This window comes from Heterodontus francisci, chromosome 24 (genome assembly GCF_036365525.1).
Source record: "Heterodontus francisci isolate sHetFra1 chromosome 24, sHetFra1.hap1, whole genome shotgun sequence".
Classification (NCBI taxonomy): domain Eukaryota; kingdom Metazoa; phylum Chordata; class Chondrichthyes; order Heterodontiformes; family Heterodontidae; genus Heterodontus; species Heterodontus francisci.
In genome coordinates, this window is record NC_090394.1 from 45,004,859 (window position 1) to 45,021,572 (window position 16,714).

The following is a 16,714-nucleotide window of genomic DNA, read 5'->3' on the forward strand; positions in this document are numbered from 1 at the left end:
TACCACCTACCTATACTAGGGGCAATTTATAATGGCCAATTAACCTATCAACCTGCAAGTCTTTGGCATGTGGGAGGAAACCGGAGCACCCGCAGGAAACCCACGCAGACACAGGGAGAACTTGCAAACTCCACACAGGCAGTACCCAGAATTGAACCCGGGTCGCTGGAGCTGTGAGGCTGCGGTGCTAACCACTGCGCCACTGTGCTAGCTCCAGCTAGCAATCAGGTAGCCTGGCTCTCCGGAGGGATGCAGACTCTTTGGGAATCTCATGACAATACGGAGCTGTGGAACCACTCAGGGGTCACTCAGTAAATCTCCCGATTTCCTTGACAGCCTGTCTGCCCTGACTGTGGGTGCTTTGTAAATTCTACCATTGATACAATTGTGATATCAGCCCCAATACCGCGATGTTTGCTACCCAAAGACAGATCATAGAACTCAACACAGAGAGTCAGTGTGCACAAGTCTAAAAGCTCCCAATTCTGTTTCCATTAAAATGAATGGATAGAAAATGTTTGGCACTTGTTAACAGGAGTAGAGTTCCCTGCATTTGAATTCCAGCATCAGGGAGACTAAACCCCATCCATAACTCTGGAACAAAGACAGCACTCAGCACCGCAAGCCCCTGGAATACCTACACGTTTCTGTTCTTCCAGCTTCTCGCCTTTTCCTCAGAGGAAATTATGAAGTAGGATTTCTGCCTTGGGAAATCTGCCATGAGTTCCAGGTCAGACACGAGGTCCATTGTGTAGTCATGGCCTCCAAGCTCAGCCCATTCGCCTTTAATCTTTCTCGCCACCGACCAACCATGCCAGCCTTCTGTAACACCCCTATAATAACACTAAGCATTATTACTCGAATGTGTGTCCATGGGTGATTGGTGTGTATGTGTTTGTGTCTATGTGTGTGTGCATATATATATTGGTGACAGCATCTACGCGCGTACCTATATCTGTATATGTGTGTGTGTCTGTGTTGTGTGTATTGTGTATGTGTGCGTGTATATGTGTGTGTTTGTGTCTGTGTATGTTACTCTGCATGTGTGTCTGAGTTTGTTTCTCCGTATGTGTTTTCATGTGTGAGTCCATATGTAGGTATGTGTGTCTGTTTGAGCATGTCTGTATGTCCAAGTGTGTCTGTACGCATTGTTTCTGTGTGTGTGTCTGAGTGTGTCTGCATGTGTGGGTGGGTGTTTCTCTTCATGCATGTGTGTTTCTTTGTATGTGTGCTTCACTGTATGTGTTTCTCTGTATGTACGTGTACGTGTGAGTATATCAGTCTGTATGTATATGTGTGTGTGTTTGAGTGTATCTGCATGTCCGGGTTTCTCCGTATGCATGTGTTTCTGTATGTGTGCCTGTGTTTGAATGTGTGTGTGTCTGTTTCTCTGTGGTCTGAGTGTGTTGGTATGTGTGGGTGGGTGTTTGTAGGTATGTGTGTTTTTCTGTATGTGTGCGTATTTCACTGTATGTGCTTCCCTGTATGTATGTGTGGCCGGAATTTTTCAGTGGGTGGGCAGGCCCCATCCACCGGCCGAAAAGTTGATGGCGAGCCCGCCTCCGCTGGGCCTGGGAATCCAGACCAGAGTTTACGCACCCCAGGCTCTTAATTGGCCTTGGGTGGGACTTACACCTCTTTGAGGCAGCAAGTCCCACCTAATGGAGCTGCCGGCCAATCAACAGACTGGCGGCTCTTAGTCCCAGCAATGACACCAGGTGTGGTGACTGCTGCTGGACTACACCCAACTTCAGGAGGAGGAGAAAAGGTAAGTTTTTAGGGCCTTGCCGGGATAATTGGTTGGGCCCCGTCGAGGCAAGGGGGTGTCAGTGAGGGGAGCGGGGGTTGTGTTATGCGTTGGGGGCGGTTGAGCCTTTGGGGGCAGCCCACTATGGGGCACAGGGTGCCCAAACAGGAGGGCCCTCCCCAGCCCGCAAGAAGGCCGCCTAGTTTCATCAGGTGGGCATCTGCAGCCTCAGCTGCTTGCCAACCAAGGGTAAAATACCCGTGGCGGCAAGTGGAGGCCCTTACGTGCCAGTTAATTGGCCACTTAAGGGCCTTGATTGGCCTGGGGCAGGCAGGTCGTTTCTCACTGCCACTGACCCGTGTAAAATTGCAGCGGAGGCGGAAGTGGATAGGGAAGGGCCCCCCCCAGCTTCACACTCCATTTTACGCACCATCCCCCACCACCACCAGCCCACTGTTTTGGGGGTGTAATATTCCGGCGTGTGTTTCACTACATGTGTTTTGCTGCATGATTGTGTTTGTATGTGTTTATTTGTGTGTGTGTCTGAGGACCTGGGTATTTCGTTTTTTTTTTAGTTTTTTAGTTTAGAGATACAGCACTGAAACAGGCCCTTCGGCCCACCGAGTCTGTGCCGACCATCAACCACCCATTTATACTAATCTTACACTAATTCCATATTCCTACCACATCCCCACCTGTCCCTATATTTCCCTACCACCTACTATTTACAGCAACACTTGTAATTTCAGATGTGGCTCATTTATTCATTAAGCATGTTTGGCTGTGATTGGCTGTATGTCCATTGTGGGGATAGGGGAATTTAGGTAATATTACAGGATTTAAAGTCCTACAGTAGAAAACATTCACCATCAGCACCTGCCCTGAAACCATGCTTACTTTTCCTGCTTCTGATGTTACCTGTGTCGCAGAATGTCTTGTCCCAGTTCCTCTCCTGTAATCCAGGAATTCACTGGGCACAGGAAGCTCACACCTGCAAACAAGATAAAGAGAGTTATTTACTTTGCTGTCATTTCTATTACAACTTATATTAGATCAGATAGTGTTTCAGAATGATGAGGCAGGCTGGTCACCTGACCAGCTGGTCTGACCACGTCTGTTTGTGGATTCTCTGATCTTAGCCGACCCTGGAATATCTCTTCTTACACACAATACCTGGTGCTCAAAGTCCAATGTGGGTTAAATTGGATAAGGGAAGTAACCCCTTTATCTCCACAAGCACTGTCTGTTAATATGCAAATATTTTTCCAGCCAGGGGTCTGGTGATTTTTTGAACAAGTCCTTTCTTCACTTCAGCAACAGTTTTCAAATCAATGTTCAAAGGTGCATTTCATGAAATGGGTCGAGAGAAAATATAAGATACAGAAAAAAAACATGCATTTCTCTCATTCATTCCCATTCATTCATAAATCCCTAAAACCCATTATAGCCTGTCTTTTCTTAGTGGCATTGCTGATTTAATTGCCCCTTCCTGGCATCCCAATAAACATGTTTTTTTGGGGCAGTTTTTCGTCAGTTTGCCCATTTCCATGGCTGCCTAGGGTCTTTGAGATGGTTAGGTTTAATTAGCCTTGAGCTGGAATTTTTTTTTCCCAGGAGAGTCAGTAGTGGGTGGGTCTATCCTGAACTCTCCTTCAGTGCTTTGCTGAGTCATGCAAAGGCTTTTGACTACAGAGGATGCGTGGTTCCCTTTTTTTCTGACTGTGGGGGAGGATTCTTTGCTACTCTCCCCTTCGTCCTCTGGGACACTCCTGCCTGCAGGTATTTGTGCAGACTCTACAGTACTCCCTTGTGGGTTAAGTGAGACATCACTCTCATGGTTTCTCTGCGCCCTAGAGGTCTTTCTTTGTCTATGTAGATTGATGTAAATGCTGTTAGCAACTCTGGTGAGGTGCTTCTAGTGTCTGCAGTTACATAGGAGGATGTGGGGTCTACCTTTTCACATGTTTTGGGGCTGACTGACCAGACAGTAGAGGTTATCATCAGGGATTCCTCCCGGACTTCTTTTAACCTGCACCTTGGTCACATTTTCCCCTTCTCTGTCTAACCTTTTGCCAGCCTTGTGCCTGCCTGTCCCTTTTTATTCTCGGCGGGGGCCCCTTACTGTTCACCAGCCCTATGCTGGAGGGTCCTCCTAACACCAGTACAGGTCTTAGGGGTGCAGGTTTCACTGTAGGCTAGGGTTTCCCCTCAACCTGACACATGTGGCAACTCCTGCAGTACTCCACCACATCTTTGTGGAGTTTTGACCAGTCAAACGGCTGTCTTATGCGGGCTTTGGTCTTTCGTATACTGCCATGTACAGCCCTGTAGTCTCTTGGGCCCTTCTTACTATTTCTCTCCGGTACCTCTGCGGCACCATTGTCCACTCCTTGGTCTCAGGTCTGTGAGGAGAGCTCCATTTTCTCATCAGTACCTCATTCTTTAAATAGTAGCAATCAGGGACTCCCTCTGCTACAATTTCAGACTAGGCAGCCTGTGCTAACTCTTGCAATACTGGGTCGGCTCGCTGAGCCTCAGCTAGGGAAGATTTATTTAACTCATTCCCTGGGTCTTCTAACTTTCCAAAGAAAGTCTCTATCAGGCAGACCTCAACGCCATCTGCCTGCAGCGCCAATGCAGTCTCCTCTGGAGAGATGGTTTAATAATGACCTGATCCTCTACGCATTCAGGGAAACTGCAGGGATCCGTCTCCTGCCACTGCCTGTCTCTCTGACCTTCTGCGGTCTTTCTTTCACTACAGGCAGTGGGGTGGCTACCACCTTCACCCCCGCCAGATCATTACCAAGGAGCAGGTCAACCCCGTCCACAGGAAAACTGGGGACGATCCTTATGGTCCAGTCCCGAAACTAGGTCGCGTTCCAGGTGCACCCGGTGTATAGGTACAAGCATACACTGTCCTCCAATGCCATTCACCACCATTCTGGTGTTCACTGCACTCTCGGGGGGAAAGATCAGGCCTTTTCCCAGTAAAAGGGACCTAGTGGCCCCTGTGTCCCTGAGAATTACTATGGGCTTGCTTGCCCCACTCGAGGGGGTATGGGGTTACTTTCCCTTCAAACACAAAACCCTGATAACCTTCAGGAATCGTATTAACTTGCAGCCATAAGCTTCCTGGGTCTCACTCTTACTGCAGTTAAAGCTTGTGCTGCTGTGTTTTCCATCAGGTTCTCTTCTTCACTGAGCTAGTGTGACCTGATTAACCCTACAGGTTTTCCCTTTAGTTTCCAGCAGTCAGCTTTTAAATGCCCTGCTTTATTACAATGGACGCACACAAGTCTTCGGGCCTCACTCCTGCTCATAGCACCTTCCTTTTTGGATAGAGGAGGATCCCCTGTGTCTCTTGCTTTTTTTTCTCTTCTTATCACCTTCCCACCCTTTGTCCTTTTCGGATTTGTGGGGGTGACTAGGAAAGGTTCTCCCCTAGGAGACCAACTTATAAATTAAAGCAAACTCGTTGGCCAAAACGGGCGCTTGCCGGGCTCTCTGAACCAGCTGCTCCACTGCATGGGTCTTTATGGAGAGTGGCAGGGAGTTTTTAAATTCCTCTATCAGAATTACTTCCCTAAGATTCGCATAGCTGAGCTGTACTTTAAAAGCCTTCAGCCACTGGTCAAAAGCCAGCTGCTTATCTCTCTCAAACTCCAGATAAGTTTGATTAGCTTGCTTCTTGAGGGTTCTAAACTTTTGGCGATAGGCTTCAGGTACTAATTCACATGCCCCGAGGATAGCATTTTTTGTCAGCTCATAATTTGATGAACTCTCATCTGGCAACAGGGAATAAACCTCATGGGCTTTTCTGGTTAGCTTGCTTTGTAATAAAAGAGGCCAGGTCTCAGCTGGCCATTTTAGCTGCCTTGCCAGTTTCTCAAAGGACACAAAAAAATATTTCTACATCCTCCTCATTGAATTTTGGAATTAGTTGAGCTAGTTTTAACAATTCTGCACCCAGCCCTGAATTACGCTCCTCCATATTGGCCATGCTTTAACTAGGGTTACTCTGTCGCCCCCCTAGTTAACTCAAGCCACTTCAGCTGTCTTTCTTTGCATTCCTTCCTGAATATTCTTTCTCTCTCTCTCTCCTGTCTCTTTCTTTCCCTCTCCTCTCTCTCCTGTTCCTTCTCCTGTCTTTCTTTTTCTTCACGTTCCTTCCGGAAGGCTCTTTCTTTCTTTCTCTCCTGTCTCTCTCTTTCTTTTTTCTCGAATTCAAGTTTCCTCTGTTCCTTTTGTAGTTCTGCTAGCAATACCCTGTCGGGATCTACTCCTAACACTGCTTCTGCTTCCTCAGTTGGCCACTAGTCTGAGGAGTTCAGACTTCCTAGCCTTACCACGTACACTAGCCTTACCACACTGCTCAGCCATTTTCCTCAACTCCTCCATAGACAGTGCCTTTAACTTATCCCAAGTTACTTCACTCTGGCTTGGGGAGCTACTAGCTTCAATCGCAGACATGTTAGTATTCAAGCACACACAACCACAAGAAAACCTGTATTGAAATCTTGCTCTTTTTTGATTGGGAAAAGTTTGGCTTCCCACTTCCAATTTCTCTTGTTTGTCTGTGGGTAAAATCCTGGACAGTAGCCCCCAAATTTCTGTTGCGACCAGGTGAGAAAGGTGTCTAGGGTTCCCTCTCAGCCTTTACCTGATCTTACCGTAACAGGGTTTTTTTTAAATACCGTGTTTTTAGCTCCCCCTTGGTGAATCTTTGTTCACCGCTTTTCAATTATAAGGCAAAGAAACCAGCACAAACAGGTTTTCTTAGGTTTAAAGAAAAAAGGTTGAAATTTATTAAAATTAAACTTAAACTCTAATTCGGTTAACGCCTATGGATACACGACGCGCTCACGCTAGCATGCATACATGATACACACATGCAGATAGAGACAGAACAGAGCAGAAGAAATAAAGTGGAAAAGTTTGAGGCAACTTCTAAAGAGGGTTTTTGTTACAGATCTTCGAGCTCACTGTAGAGTCCTTGATTGTGAGTAGATCTTGCTTTTCGTTGGGCCCAGTATTCTTCTTAAACCTTCTTCACTGTAGGGGACTTTTCTCTCTTGGGGTTCATGTGTTTTCAGTGGATTTGGAGTTCCATGAGAAAACGATGGGGACAGACAAGAAAGGCTGTGGCGAGCCAGTCAGGAGGGGTCTTTTCAGTCCAGGAGCAAAAAGATACTCTTGAGTTCAAACTGATTGTACAATTCAGAAAAAAAACTGGTTGCCAAGCAGGCTAGTCACCTGACCAGCTGGTCTGACCACGTCTGTTTGTGGATTCTCTGATCTTAGCTGACCCTGGAATGTCTCTTCTTACACACAATACCTGGTGCTCAAAGTCCATTGTGGGTTAAATTGGATAAGGGAAGTAACCCCTTTATCTCCACAAGCAGTGTCTGTTAATATGTAAATATCTTTCCAGCCAGGGGTCTGGTGATTTTTTGAACAAGTCCTTTCTTCACTTCAGCAACAGTTTTCAAATCAATGTTCACATAACAAAATTAATATGCCTCATTCTTGGCAGGTGCGGGTCTAGCATGACCTCTGGATTACTAGTTCAGTGACATTCTCACTATGCCACCATTTACCCCTGACTGGAAATGCCTGAGCAGAGAGGGAAATACTTAGTCAATGCTTCTAAAAAGAGTTCAATACACAAAGTGTGGTTCAAGTAACTTATTCTCTGCCACATTTGAGAAGAAGAATAGTGGATAGCGTGGACAGTAAGCAGGAGAGTGGGATTAGACTGGGTGGGTTATGAAAGGATCTGGTGAGTGAGGGGAGAGTTGGATTAGACGATGGGAAATTAAAGGGTATGGGGAGTGATGGGGATAGTGGGATTAAACTTGGTGGGTTATAGAAATGTACTGTGAGTGAGGGAGAGAGTGGGATTTGACTGGGTGAGATATTAAAAGGTACCGGGAGTGAGGGGGAGAGTTGGATTAAATGAGTGGGATATTAAAGGGTACAGAGATAGAGGGGGGAAATTGGATTAGACTGAGTGGGATATTAAAATGTACAGTGAGTGAGGGGGAGAGTGGGATTTAGACTGGGTGGGATATTAAAGAATACGGGGAGTGAGCGGGAAAGAGGCATTAGACTGAGTGTGACATTCTATTGTTCGGGGAGTGAGGGGGAGAGTGTGAATAAACTGGGAGGCTTAACTGGAGGAAAGCACAAGCACAGACTTGATGGGTGGAATGGCCTATTACTCTGCTGGAACATTCTATGATTTTGTTGCCGCATTGAGCAGTTGCTGATGTCCTATCACTCTCCCCAGCTCACAAGTTGAGCAAAGATTTTGACTTTGTATCCAAACAGGTTGTCTGTGGGAAACGGAATTGCTGGGGAACAAATTACCTCCTGAGCTGGGTTCCAATTCTGACAGCTGGATTTCCAGATTTGGTTTTCCTGAACACACTCAGTCTTGATTAAACTCGGTTATTTAATTCCTGCGCGAGGAGCATTAGACAATATAAAGTGAGCCTGTATGATTAGGAGAATCTGTGCTCACCATCAAAGCAGGAGACCTCTAAAGCAATGTTGCCCTTCCTCTTGTTGCCTGTCCACTCCAGCAGACAGGGTGGGTAGCTTCTGGCTCCCTCAGGGCCGTACCTGGCCCTTCGCATTGCTTGCATGAGCTTGTGCTGACACACAGACTTAAACCCATTGTAAGCATAATCCGACACAAACCTGTTAAACAAAGGCAGAGAGAGGAGGAGAATGTAGGAAGGGCATGGTTCATTTTTAACACCCACCATTTCATCCGCCTGCCTCCCCATGTCTAGACTAACTGTGTCCGAGGGTAGTTCCAGAGCTTGCCTGATTCCAACTTATTCTGAGGTGGGGCTCAGGCTGCACAAAATCTCCAGCCCCTACAGAGGATTTTCAGGTTACCCAAGGTCGGGGGTGGGGGTAGGTCAGTAAGTGGTGTGGGGGGCGGTGGAGGAAGGAGTGAATGAGGCATGGGGGGTGGGTGATTGTGGGTGGGGAAGGGGATGAGTCGATGGGAACAAAGGAGGGGGTGAGGGAGGGAGTAGGTCAGTGCGGGAAGGGCTGGTAGAAGGGGTGGGTCGTGGGTGGGGGGAATCTCTGTAGATGATTTTCCTTCCCCACCCACTTGTACCAAGTGCTGTTTCTTTCCCTGCTTAACATTAAATAAATTGCCTGAATCCCAGCCTAATGGCGTGTTTTCACCATCATACTAAATGCACAAAAAATCACATGGTATGCTGCAGTCAGCTGGAGTAAAGCGGCAATAGTCTCTGCTCCACCCCTGGCTCTTGCTATCTTGTGACCTGGATATTGGACAGATGAAGGCTTGCTCTAGGTCATAGAGGCTGTGGAGTCTGGTCTATGAGAATTGTTCTTGATGCTGAACCCAAGTAAAATATCTGACATAAAACCCAAAATTGTGACAATGCATTTAAAAAAGCAGGCTCACTTTTAAAAATGCCCTAGCTGGTGAAATGAGCCTCAGTGATCTTCTCTAGTAGTTGGAAGGACCTGCCAGGTTCATCACACCTGACTTTCCCAACTGAATAGTCTGTGCGTGTCTGTACAGGTCAGGATCAGACTTGGCTGTGATGCTCCAGAGTCAAATAGTTTGCCAACACTTAAAGGCAAAGCTCAATCCAAAGAAGGGCTGTGGTTGGCCCTTTAATTATGTGTCTATGTCAGGAAAGAGAAGGCTGAACGAAATCAAAAACATGACAGGATTTGTGAAAAAAAACTTGCTACAGATTTAGACACGGTTGCACACAGTAAGCTATGGCCCCATGTTTGTAGCCCAGCCCATCACCACCACCCCCCTACTGTTTCACACAATACTCACTTCAGTAGGTACTTGTCCATCTTGGAAGAGGGAGCAAAACAACTAAGGCATGTAGCCAATAAGAGCCAGCCTCTTTCTGCATTCTTATCATTTGCATTTCTCCACACCTGGTTGGCTAATTGAGCAAGGATTTCATCCCGCAGACTGGGGCTAGCCAGCCCGATCTGGGCTACGTAATCACCAAAGAGGATTTCTTGAGCTCCATTGAGATGGGGATCACCCATGAATCTCATTATCTGTAACAGGAACATTGTCAGCTTCTTGCAGGTGAAAAAGCAAAGAGCAGATACTATGACTCATCTCAGTCACTGGGAGTTTCTTCTGCTTCCCTCAGTTCCTCCTCTCCTTTCTCTCGGCTACAGTTCAATGAGCATCGCCGCCCTCTGATCCCTAACCATGCATGAGCCCAGTCAATGAGTTCAGCAGATTATTTGTCTATGGCAGGGGTTGGCAAGCTGCAGCTCCAGAGCTGCATGTGGCTCATTAAGGACTCGTGCGGTTCCCGACCTTGATCGATCTAACCCATTTTTTCATTTTGCCAGTTCCTGGAAAGGGACCAGCACCGGACTGCGCAGCCTGTCACAGTAGGCACCTCTCCCCACACCGCTCTCGGATGCCAAGATGTGCAGTAAAGGCAGCAGGTAGCTCAGGGTCTTGCTGCTGCCAGTCTTGGCCACATACAACACGTTCTTCCCTCTCAGCAGAACTGCGATGAGGACAGTGGTGGGTTGAGAAATGCCCTTCCTGTCCAATGCATCCTGCAGCTCTCTGCATAGCCCCAGTGAGCTGAAGCTCCGCACCCTTTCTCTGCGCTTCTCCTCCTCCCCTCCTGGTAAAACAGGAGGCTGGCTCCAGGTGTTGTTAATGACAAAATAATGCCCGGCCACCTTCCTGTTTTTCCAACTGTTGGAGACCTGATCGACCTTGCTTAAAGTGTAGCCCGCATGCTGATTCAGCTGGGACTGCTTCCCCATGATGAGCAGCCGCCCAGCTCTCGTCAGCCTCAGCCCTAGCGCCTTGCTCCCTGCCGCGTGTTTCAGCCTCTCCTCCACTTGGAGCCGTGTCTTCTGAGGGATGCAAATAATGGGCAGTTCACCACTGTGGGCCGACACCTGGGGGCCTCCACTGGTGGAGAAGCACAACCCAACCCCAGCCTCTTCCTCAGCAGAGTCAGGCTGCTGGAGATTTGAGGCCCCGGAGCTGAAGATGAAACCTGGAGCCAAAGGCTCTTACCCAGTCCAGATGTGTTACTGGTGCACGGCAGCTACATCCTGCCCTGGGCAGCATTTTGGGGTTTGCATTAATTGGCATCCAGGTGAGGACTACCTTTTTATATTTTTAAAAACTCTTTTTTAGTGTAAAGTCAAAGTGTTGTGCCACAATGTCATAGTCACTATTAACTGTTTAAAAAATATTTTCAAAAAATGGGAGTTGGATGCAAAAATAAAAGATGTTTACATTTGTGACCCTAAAGTAAATATTGCTTAGTGATTTCAGTAAATTTGAAGGGATTAAATGGTAATTAAATGGCTTGTTTCAGTTTTTAAACATTTAATAACATTGTACTTGGAAGAAAGTGGTATTTGAGTAACAGCATTGAGGCTCTTTAAGATATTGCTTTTTTGGCAAAATTTAAAAAATAGCTCTTCTTGTTATTCAGGTTGCTGACCCTGGACTATCGGAATCACCTGACATTCATACACACAAATACACCCATACACGCAGGCAAACATGCGCATACAAAAATGAACGTGCACACACAAACACACGCACATACATTGTCATGCAGGCCCCCACCTGCCAAGAATGAGGCACACATATTTCACCACATGGACATTAAATTTTAAGATTGTTACTGGGAAGAAGGCCTATTACAAGGGGCCATGCCCCTGACTGGAAAGACAGTTTTTTTTTGCAAACTAGCAGACAGCGTTGGAACAAAGGACCCAGTGCCTGCTCCCCAATACACAGAAGACGTGGTCAGACCGGTTTAGTCACATGACTAACTGACTGTTGCAGAGTTTTGAACTGAGAGTTTTGAATTGGCCACAGAGAATTTGAACTCAGAAAGCTGTTTGCTCCTGGACTGCAAAGACCTCTCTCCTGCCTGCTCTCATCTTTCTCACAGAACTGAAGACCCATTGAAGACACATGAAACCCAAGAGAGAAAAGTCTCCTACAGTGAACAAGGTTTAAGAAGAAAACTGGGCCGCAGTGAAAAGCAAGACTACCTATAATCAAGATCCCTACAGCAAGCTCAAAGCGCAGTAACAAACCCCCTTCAGAGGTTGCCTCAAACGTCTTCACTAGTTTTCTTCTGCTCTTTTCTGTCTCTATTTGCATGTGTGTATCGTGTATGCATGCTAGTGTGATGTGAAGCGTGTATCTGTAGATGTTAATCGAATTAGAGTTTAAGTTTTAATAAATTGGGCGGCACAGTGGCGCATTGGTTAGCACCGCAGCCTCACGGCTCTAGCGACCCGGGTTCAGTTCTGGGTACTGCCTGTGCGGAGTTTGCAAGTTCTCCCCGCATGGGTTTCCGCCGGCTGCTCCAGTTTCCTCCCACAGCGAAAGACTTGCAGGTTGATAGGTAAATTGGCAATTGTAAATTGCCCCTAGTGTAGGTAGGTGGTAGGAGAATGGTGGGGATGTAGTAGGGAATATAGGGTTAATGTAGGATTAGTATAAAATGGGTGGTTGTTGGTCAGCACAGGCTCGGTGGGCCGAAGGGCCTGTTTCAGTGCTGTATCTCTAAATAAATAAATTTCACTTTTCTTCTTTAAAGCTAAGAAAGCCTGTTTGTGCTCATTTCTTTGCCTTATAATTGGAAAGCGGTGAACAAGGATTCATCAAAGGGGAGCTCAAAACACGGCATGTTTAAAATTAAACCCTGTTACAATAAGACCAGGTGAAGGCTGAGAAAGACCCCTAGACACCTTTATCACCTGGTCATAACAACATGCACACATACACACACATGCACACAGAAGCACATGCACACAAACATATGCATGCACACAAGCACACACATGCATGCGCACGAACACACACAAACACTTAGGCACGCATGCACACAATTTCCAACAGGAAGTGATGGTTTCCTGTCCTCATCTGACGTTCATACACACACAAACACACATACATGCAAAACGTGCACACAAACACGTGCATATATACACATACAAACAGGCACACACTTGCACGCACACACAGAGCTTCCAGCAGGCGCATTGATTAGCAATCAAAGGGAGCACAGACTTTACTCCCCTCTTGCCTAGGAGCATCAGGCCAATTAAAACACAACAATCACCATTCTGGCCCAGATCACCTCACACAAAGCAGGGATTAAACCTGGGACCTGTATAGCTCAGTACCACACCAGGCCACCGGGTGGAGCTCTACCAATGTGCTTTAAATTAATCTTTCTCCTTGTGTCTTCCTGGGTGAATTATCACCTGCTCAGACTGAAGGGTGGCATATTTACCCCTTGGAAACCACATTTCAGCATCAAGCATCCCTGTATCACATACGTCATAGGCTATTCTGCCCAAATAATTTGCCTCAACTCCCTCCTAACTTTGGGGAGTGTCCCTCTGCTGCATCATTCTCATGTTCCCATTTCCCACTCAAGCCATCCTCATCCCCTCTCTGGGAAAGACTGTCAACTTCGTATCAATTAATACTGAAATATGGCAATTTTGAGCTTTAGTTTCAAGTGGAAAAGAGGTGGAATTCTCCCAAACTCATCCCGCTTAAAAACTGAGAGCTATGGTTTTTAAAACCTTTCTCTGCAGTACATAGATCCTTGAACAATGCCCAGTAGCAAATTACAGGTTTTGAGCTAATCATGGGGTTTGGTTAGCATGATATCTTGTACAACTATATAAATAAAACATAACTGAAGATGGGGCAGGAGAGAAGTGCTCAGTTAGTACCTGCACTCCCCCCATATTTCTGAATTTCTACTGCAGCCATTAGTGAAGCAGCCCACAGCAGAGGAAGGAATACTGGCAGAAGACTCACAGCAGGCGGTGCTTCACAGCCACTCAGTTGCACTCTGGGTTGTAGCTGGTATATCGCTGTTACAATACATCACTCGCTCCACACAGTTTGCTAATGGTCAGTCACAGAATCACAGAATTGTTACAGTGCAGAAGGAGGCCATTCAGCATATCGTGTCTGCACCAGCTCTCCGAATGAGCAATTCACCTAATGCCATTCCCCCGCTTTCTCCCCATAACCCTGCACATTCTTCCTTTACAGATCTATAAGACTTTCTGTCGTATGAACCTCACCAGCTTGAAGACCAGAACAGCGTCTTCTTTCAGATCCTCTTCTGATTGGGTCAGTGCTTCATCCAGTGGAGTGGTCAGCATACCGAATAAATGTTTCTGCATAAAACAAGGCACCAATGATAGCAATGTGAGAAACACCCTCTGTTCCCACCTCCAAATCATTTATGTGGTGTATAAGCAACATGGGAGCCCATACAAACTTACCTTGAAGTGAGCCCATACAAATCTGGAGAAAGGATAGTTGTTGATATCAAGAGCCATTATTAGCTGTTCCTCTGATTGCACTTTTGGAGTTTCAATCTGGATAATGCAATCACTATGGTTTTCTTTACGAGCTGCAAGAAAACAAGTAACATTCAGACAACAAAAGGTAATTCCTTCAAAGGGGTTTATAGATTTCTCAGTATTTTCAACAAACTTTTCTCAGTGAGAAAATAGGGTCAATGTTTCATGGATTCAAGATAGTAAATGTAAAAGCATCAGTTAACGAGCGGGCAGACTGTGGGTTTTCTATACTGAGATTGCCAGCTTACTTACAAAGGTATCATTTAGAATCTCACCATGCCAGACACACAGAGAGAATCCTTTCTCCAGATAATTTCACTGGTGTGGTGTGTGTTCCAAGCTCTGGTTTCTCATGTTTTAATGCTAAGAGGGCGGCACAGTGGTGCAGTGGTTAGCACTGCAGCCTCACAGCTCCAGCGACCCGGGTTCAATTCTGGGTACTGCCTGTGTGGAGTTTGCAAGTTCTCCCTGTGTCTGCGTGGGTTTTCTCCGGGTGCTCCGGTTTCCTCCCACAAGCCAAAAGACTTGCAGGTTGATAGGTAAATTGGCCATTATAAATTGCCCCTAGTATAGGTAGGTGGTAGGGAAATATAGGGACAGGTGGGGATGTGGTAGGAATATGGAATTAGTGTAGGATTAGTATAAATGGGTGGTTGATGGTCAGCACAGACTCGGTGGGCCGAAGGGCCTGTTTCAGTGCTGTATCTCTAAAAAAAAACTTAGCAACTTTTGTGATATTTTGTCTGCAATCTTTACACTGTTGTCAGGTGCATGACTGAGTTTTTTTTCTTTCATGGGATGTGGGCAACACTGGAAAGATCAGCATTTGTTTCCCATCCCCAATTGCCCTTGAACCTCAGTTCTTGTATGGCTTGCTGAGCCATTTCAGAGGGCAGTTAAGAGTCAACCACAATGCTGTGGGTCTGGAGTTACGTGTAGGCCAGACTGGTAAGGACAGCAGATTTCCTTTCCTGAAGGACATTAGTGAACCAAATGGGTTTTTATTACAATCGATTATAGTTGTACAGCACCATTACATAGACTTCAATTCCAGATTTTTATTGATTAATTTAATTTTTTTATTACTTAATTGAATTTAAATTCCACCAGTTGCCGTGGTAGGATTTGAACCATATTTCCAAAACAAAGGCAGATATACAGATATATATATATATATAGAGAGAAAGAGAGAGAGAGAATGAATAACAGAGATAGACAAGAAAAAGAGAGAAAAACAGAATTAGAAAATCAGAGTTATCAGCTGAAAAGCGTACCAGCTGCAGCTTGGAGTAAAGAGGCCAACTCAGCAGGAATGTCCAGGTGAGCAACATTCACCACTTCCCTCATCGTTTGTTCCTGATTGAAAAGATCATTATTTTATAGTTAAACTCCCAGCAGAATAACTTTCTGAATATAGCTGGATCTCAATGTGGCGAAAGCAACTAATCAACAGGGATACAAAAACATTAATAACATTTTGGGACACAGTATACAACTAATTTGAGACATGACATGTGGTGAGTGTAGTGTGGCTTGGGAGGAATAGGTAACTTTGAACCTATGGTTCCCAAAACTCTCCACCATTGGGGGGTTTCTCTCAAACTCAATTACTGTGGTCTTTTTCCATTTAGCGATTCCTATATTCTTTTGTTTCCAGTAGAGATTTTTTGACTGATTCAAAAGATAAAGGGAATACAATCGATGTAGAGTATATGATTGTCAGAAGGCTTTCAATAGGTATCTCAGATAATGAATGCCACTAAAATTCAAGCATATTGGATAAGAGGAAATATAGTAGCCTGGATAGAAATTTGACTGATGGCAAGAAAGGTTCAGGGCTGGGGTGCGGGTTAGTGGGTAAGGTTGAGGATAAAGTTTAGATTGAGGTTTAGGGTTAGTGAGTTAGGATTAGGATTAAGATGAGGGTTAGTGGGTTAGGTTGAGAATTACAGTTCGGGTGAAGGTTAATGGGTTAGGATTTATGTTAATGGGTTAGGGTTAGGGTTAGGGTGAGTGTTTGTGGATTAGGGTTAGTGGGTTAAGGTTAGATTGAGAGTTAGGATTAGTGGGTTACTGGAATGGGCAAACAGATGCAGATGAAGCTTAATGTTGAGAAGTGAGAGGCAAAATATTTTGGGAGAAAAAATGAGTATTGGGAATGTAAACTCAGTGGAATGATATTGAAGGGTGCATGAACAGGGTGTTCAACAAAAGTCTGTTGTTGACTGATAAAGTCATTAAAATGGCTATTAGCACTTTAGGATTACGGTAATGTGCAGAAAACCCATCAATACCATAGGGAGTGTAACGTACCCCAGTATGTGATACGGTATCCCGGTATAAGGGATCATACCCCAGTATGCAATAATGTATTCCAGTATGTGGGATATCGTACCATACCAGTTTGTGGGATTATACCTCAGTTTGTGATATCGAACCCCAGTAGGTGCTCCCGTCCTCTAGTATGTGATACTGTACCCCACTATGTAGTACCATACTCCAGTATGTGGAATCATACCCCAGTATGTAATACTATACTCCAGT

The 16,714-nt window shown here is 45.6% G+C and overlaps 1 protein-coding gene across 1 annotated transcript in view; it reads right to left on the bottom strand.

Moving 5' to 3' along the window:
• myo15aa (myosin XVAa) overlaps positions 1-16,714 on the bottom strand; it is a 224,886-nt gene that overhangs the window by 146,253 nt on the left and 61,919 nt on the right. Inside the window, exons 24-30 of the mRNA XM_068056767.1 lie at positions 15,445-15,526; positions 14,090-14,220; positions 13,886-13,981; positions 9,591-9,826; positions 8,271-8,449; positions 2,666-2,738; positions 642-833 (exon numbers count right to left, since the gene is read on the bottom strand). Of these exons, the coding sequence (XP_067912868.1) occupies positions 642-833; positions 2,666-2,738; positions 8,271-8,449; positions 9,591-9,826; positions 13,886-13,981; positions 14,090-14,220; positions 15,445-15,526 (989 nt within the window). The remainder of the gene's footprint in view (positions 1-641; positions 834-2,665; positions 2,739-8,270; positions 8,450-9,590; positions 9,827-13,885; positions 13,982-14,089; positions 14,221-15,444; positions 15,527-16,714) is intronic.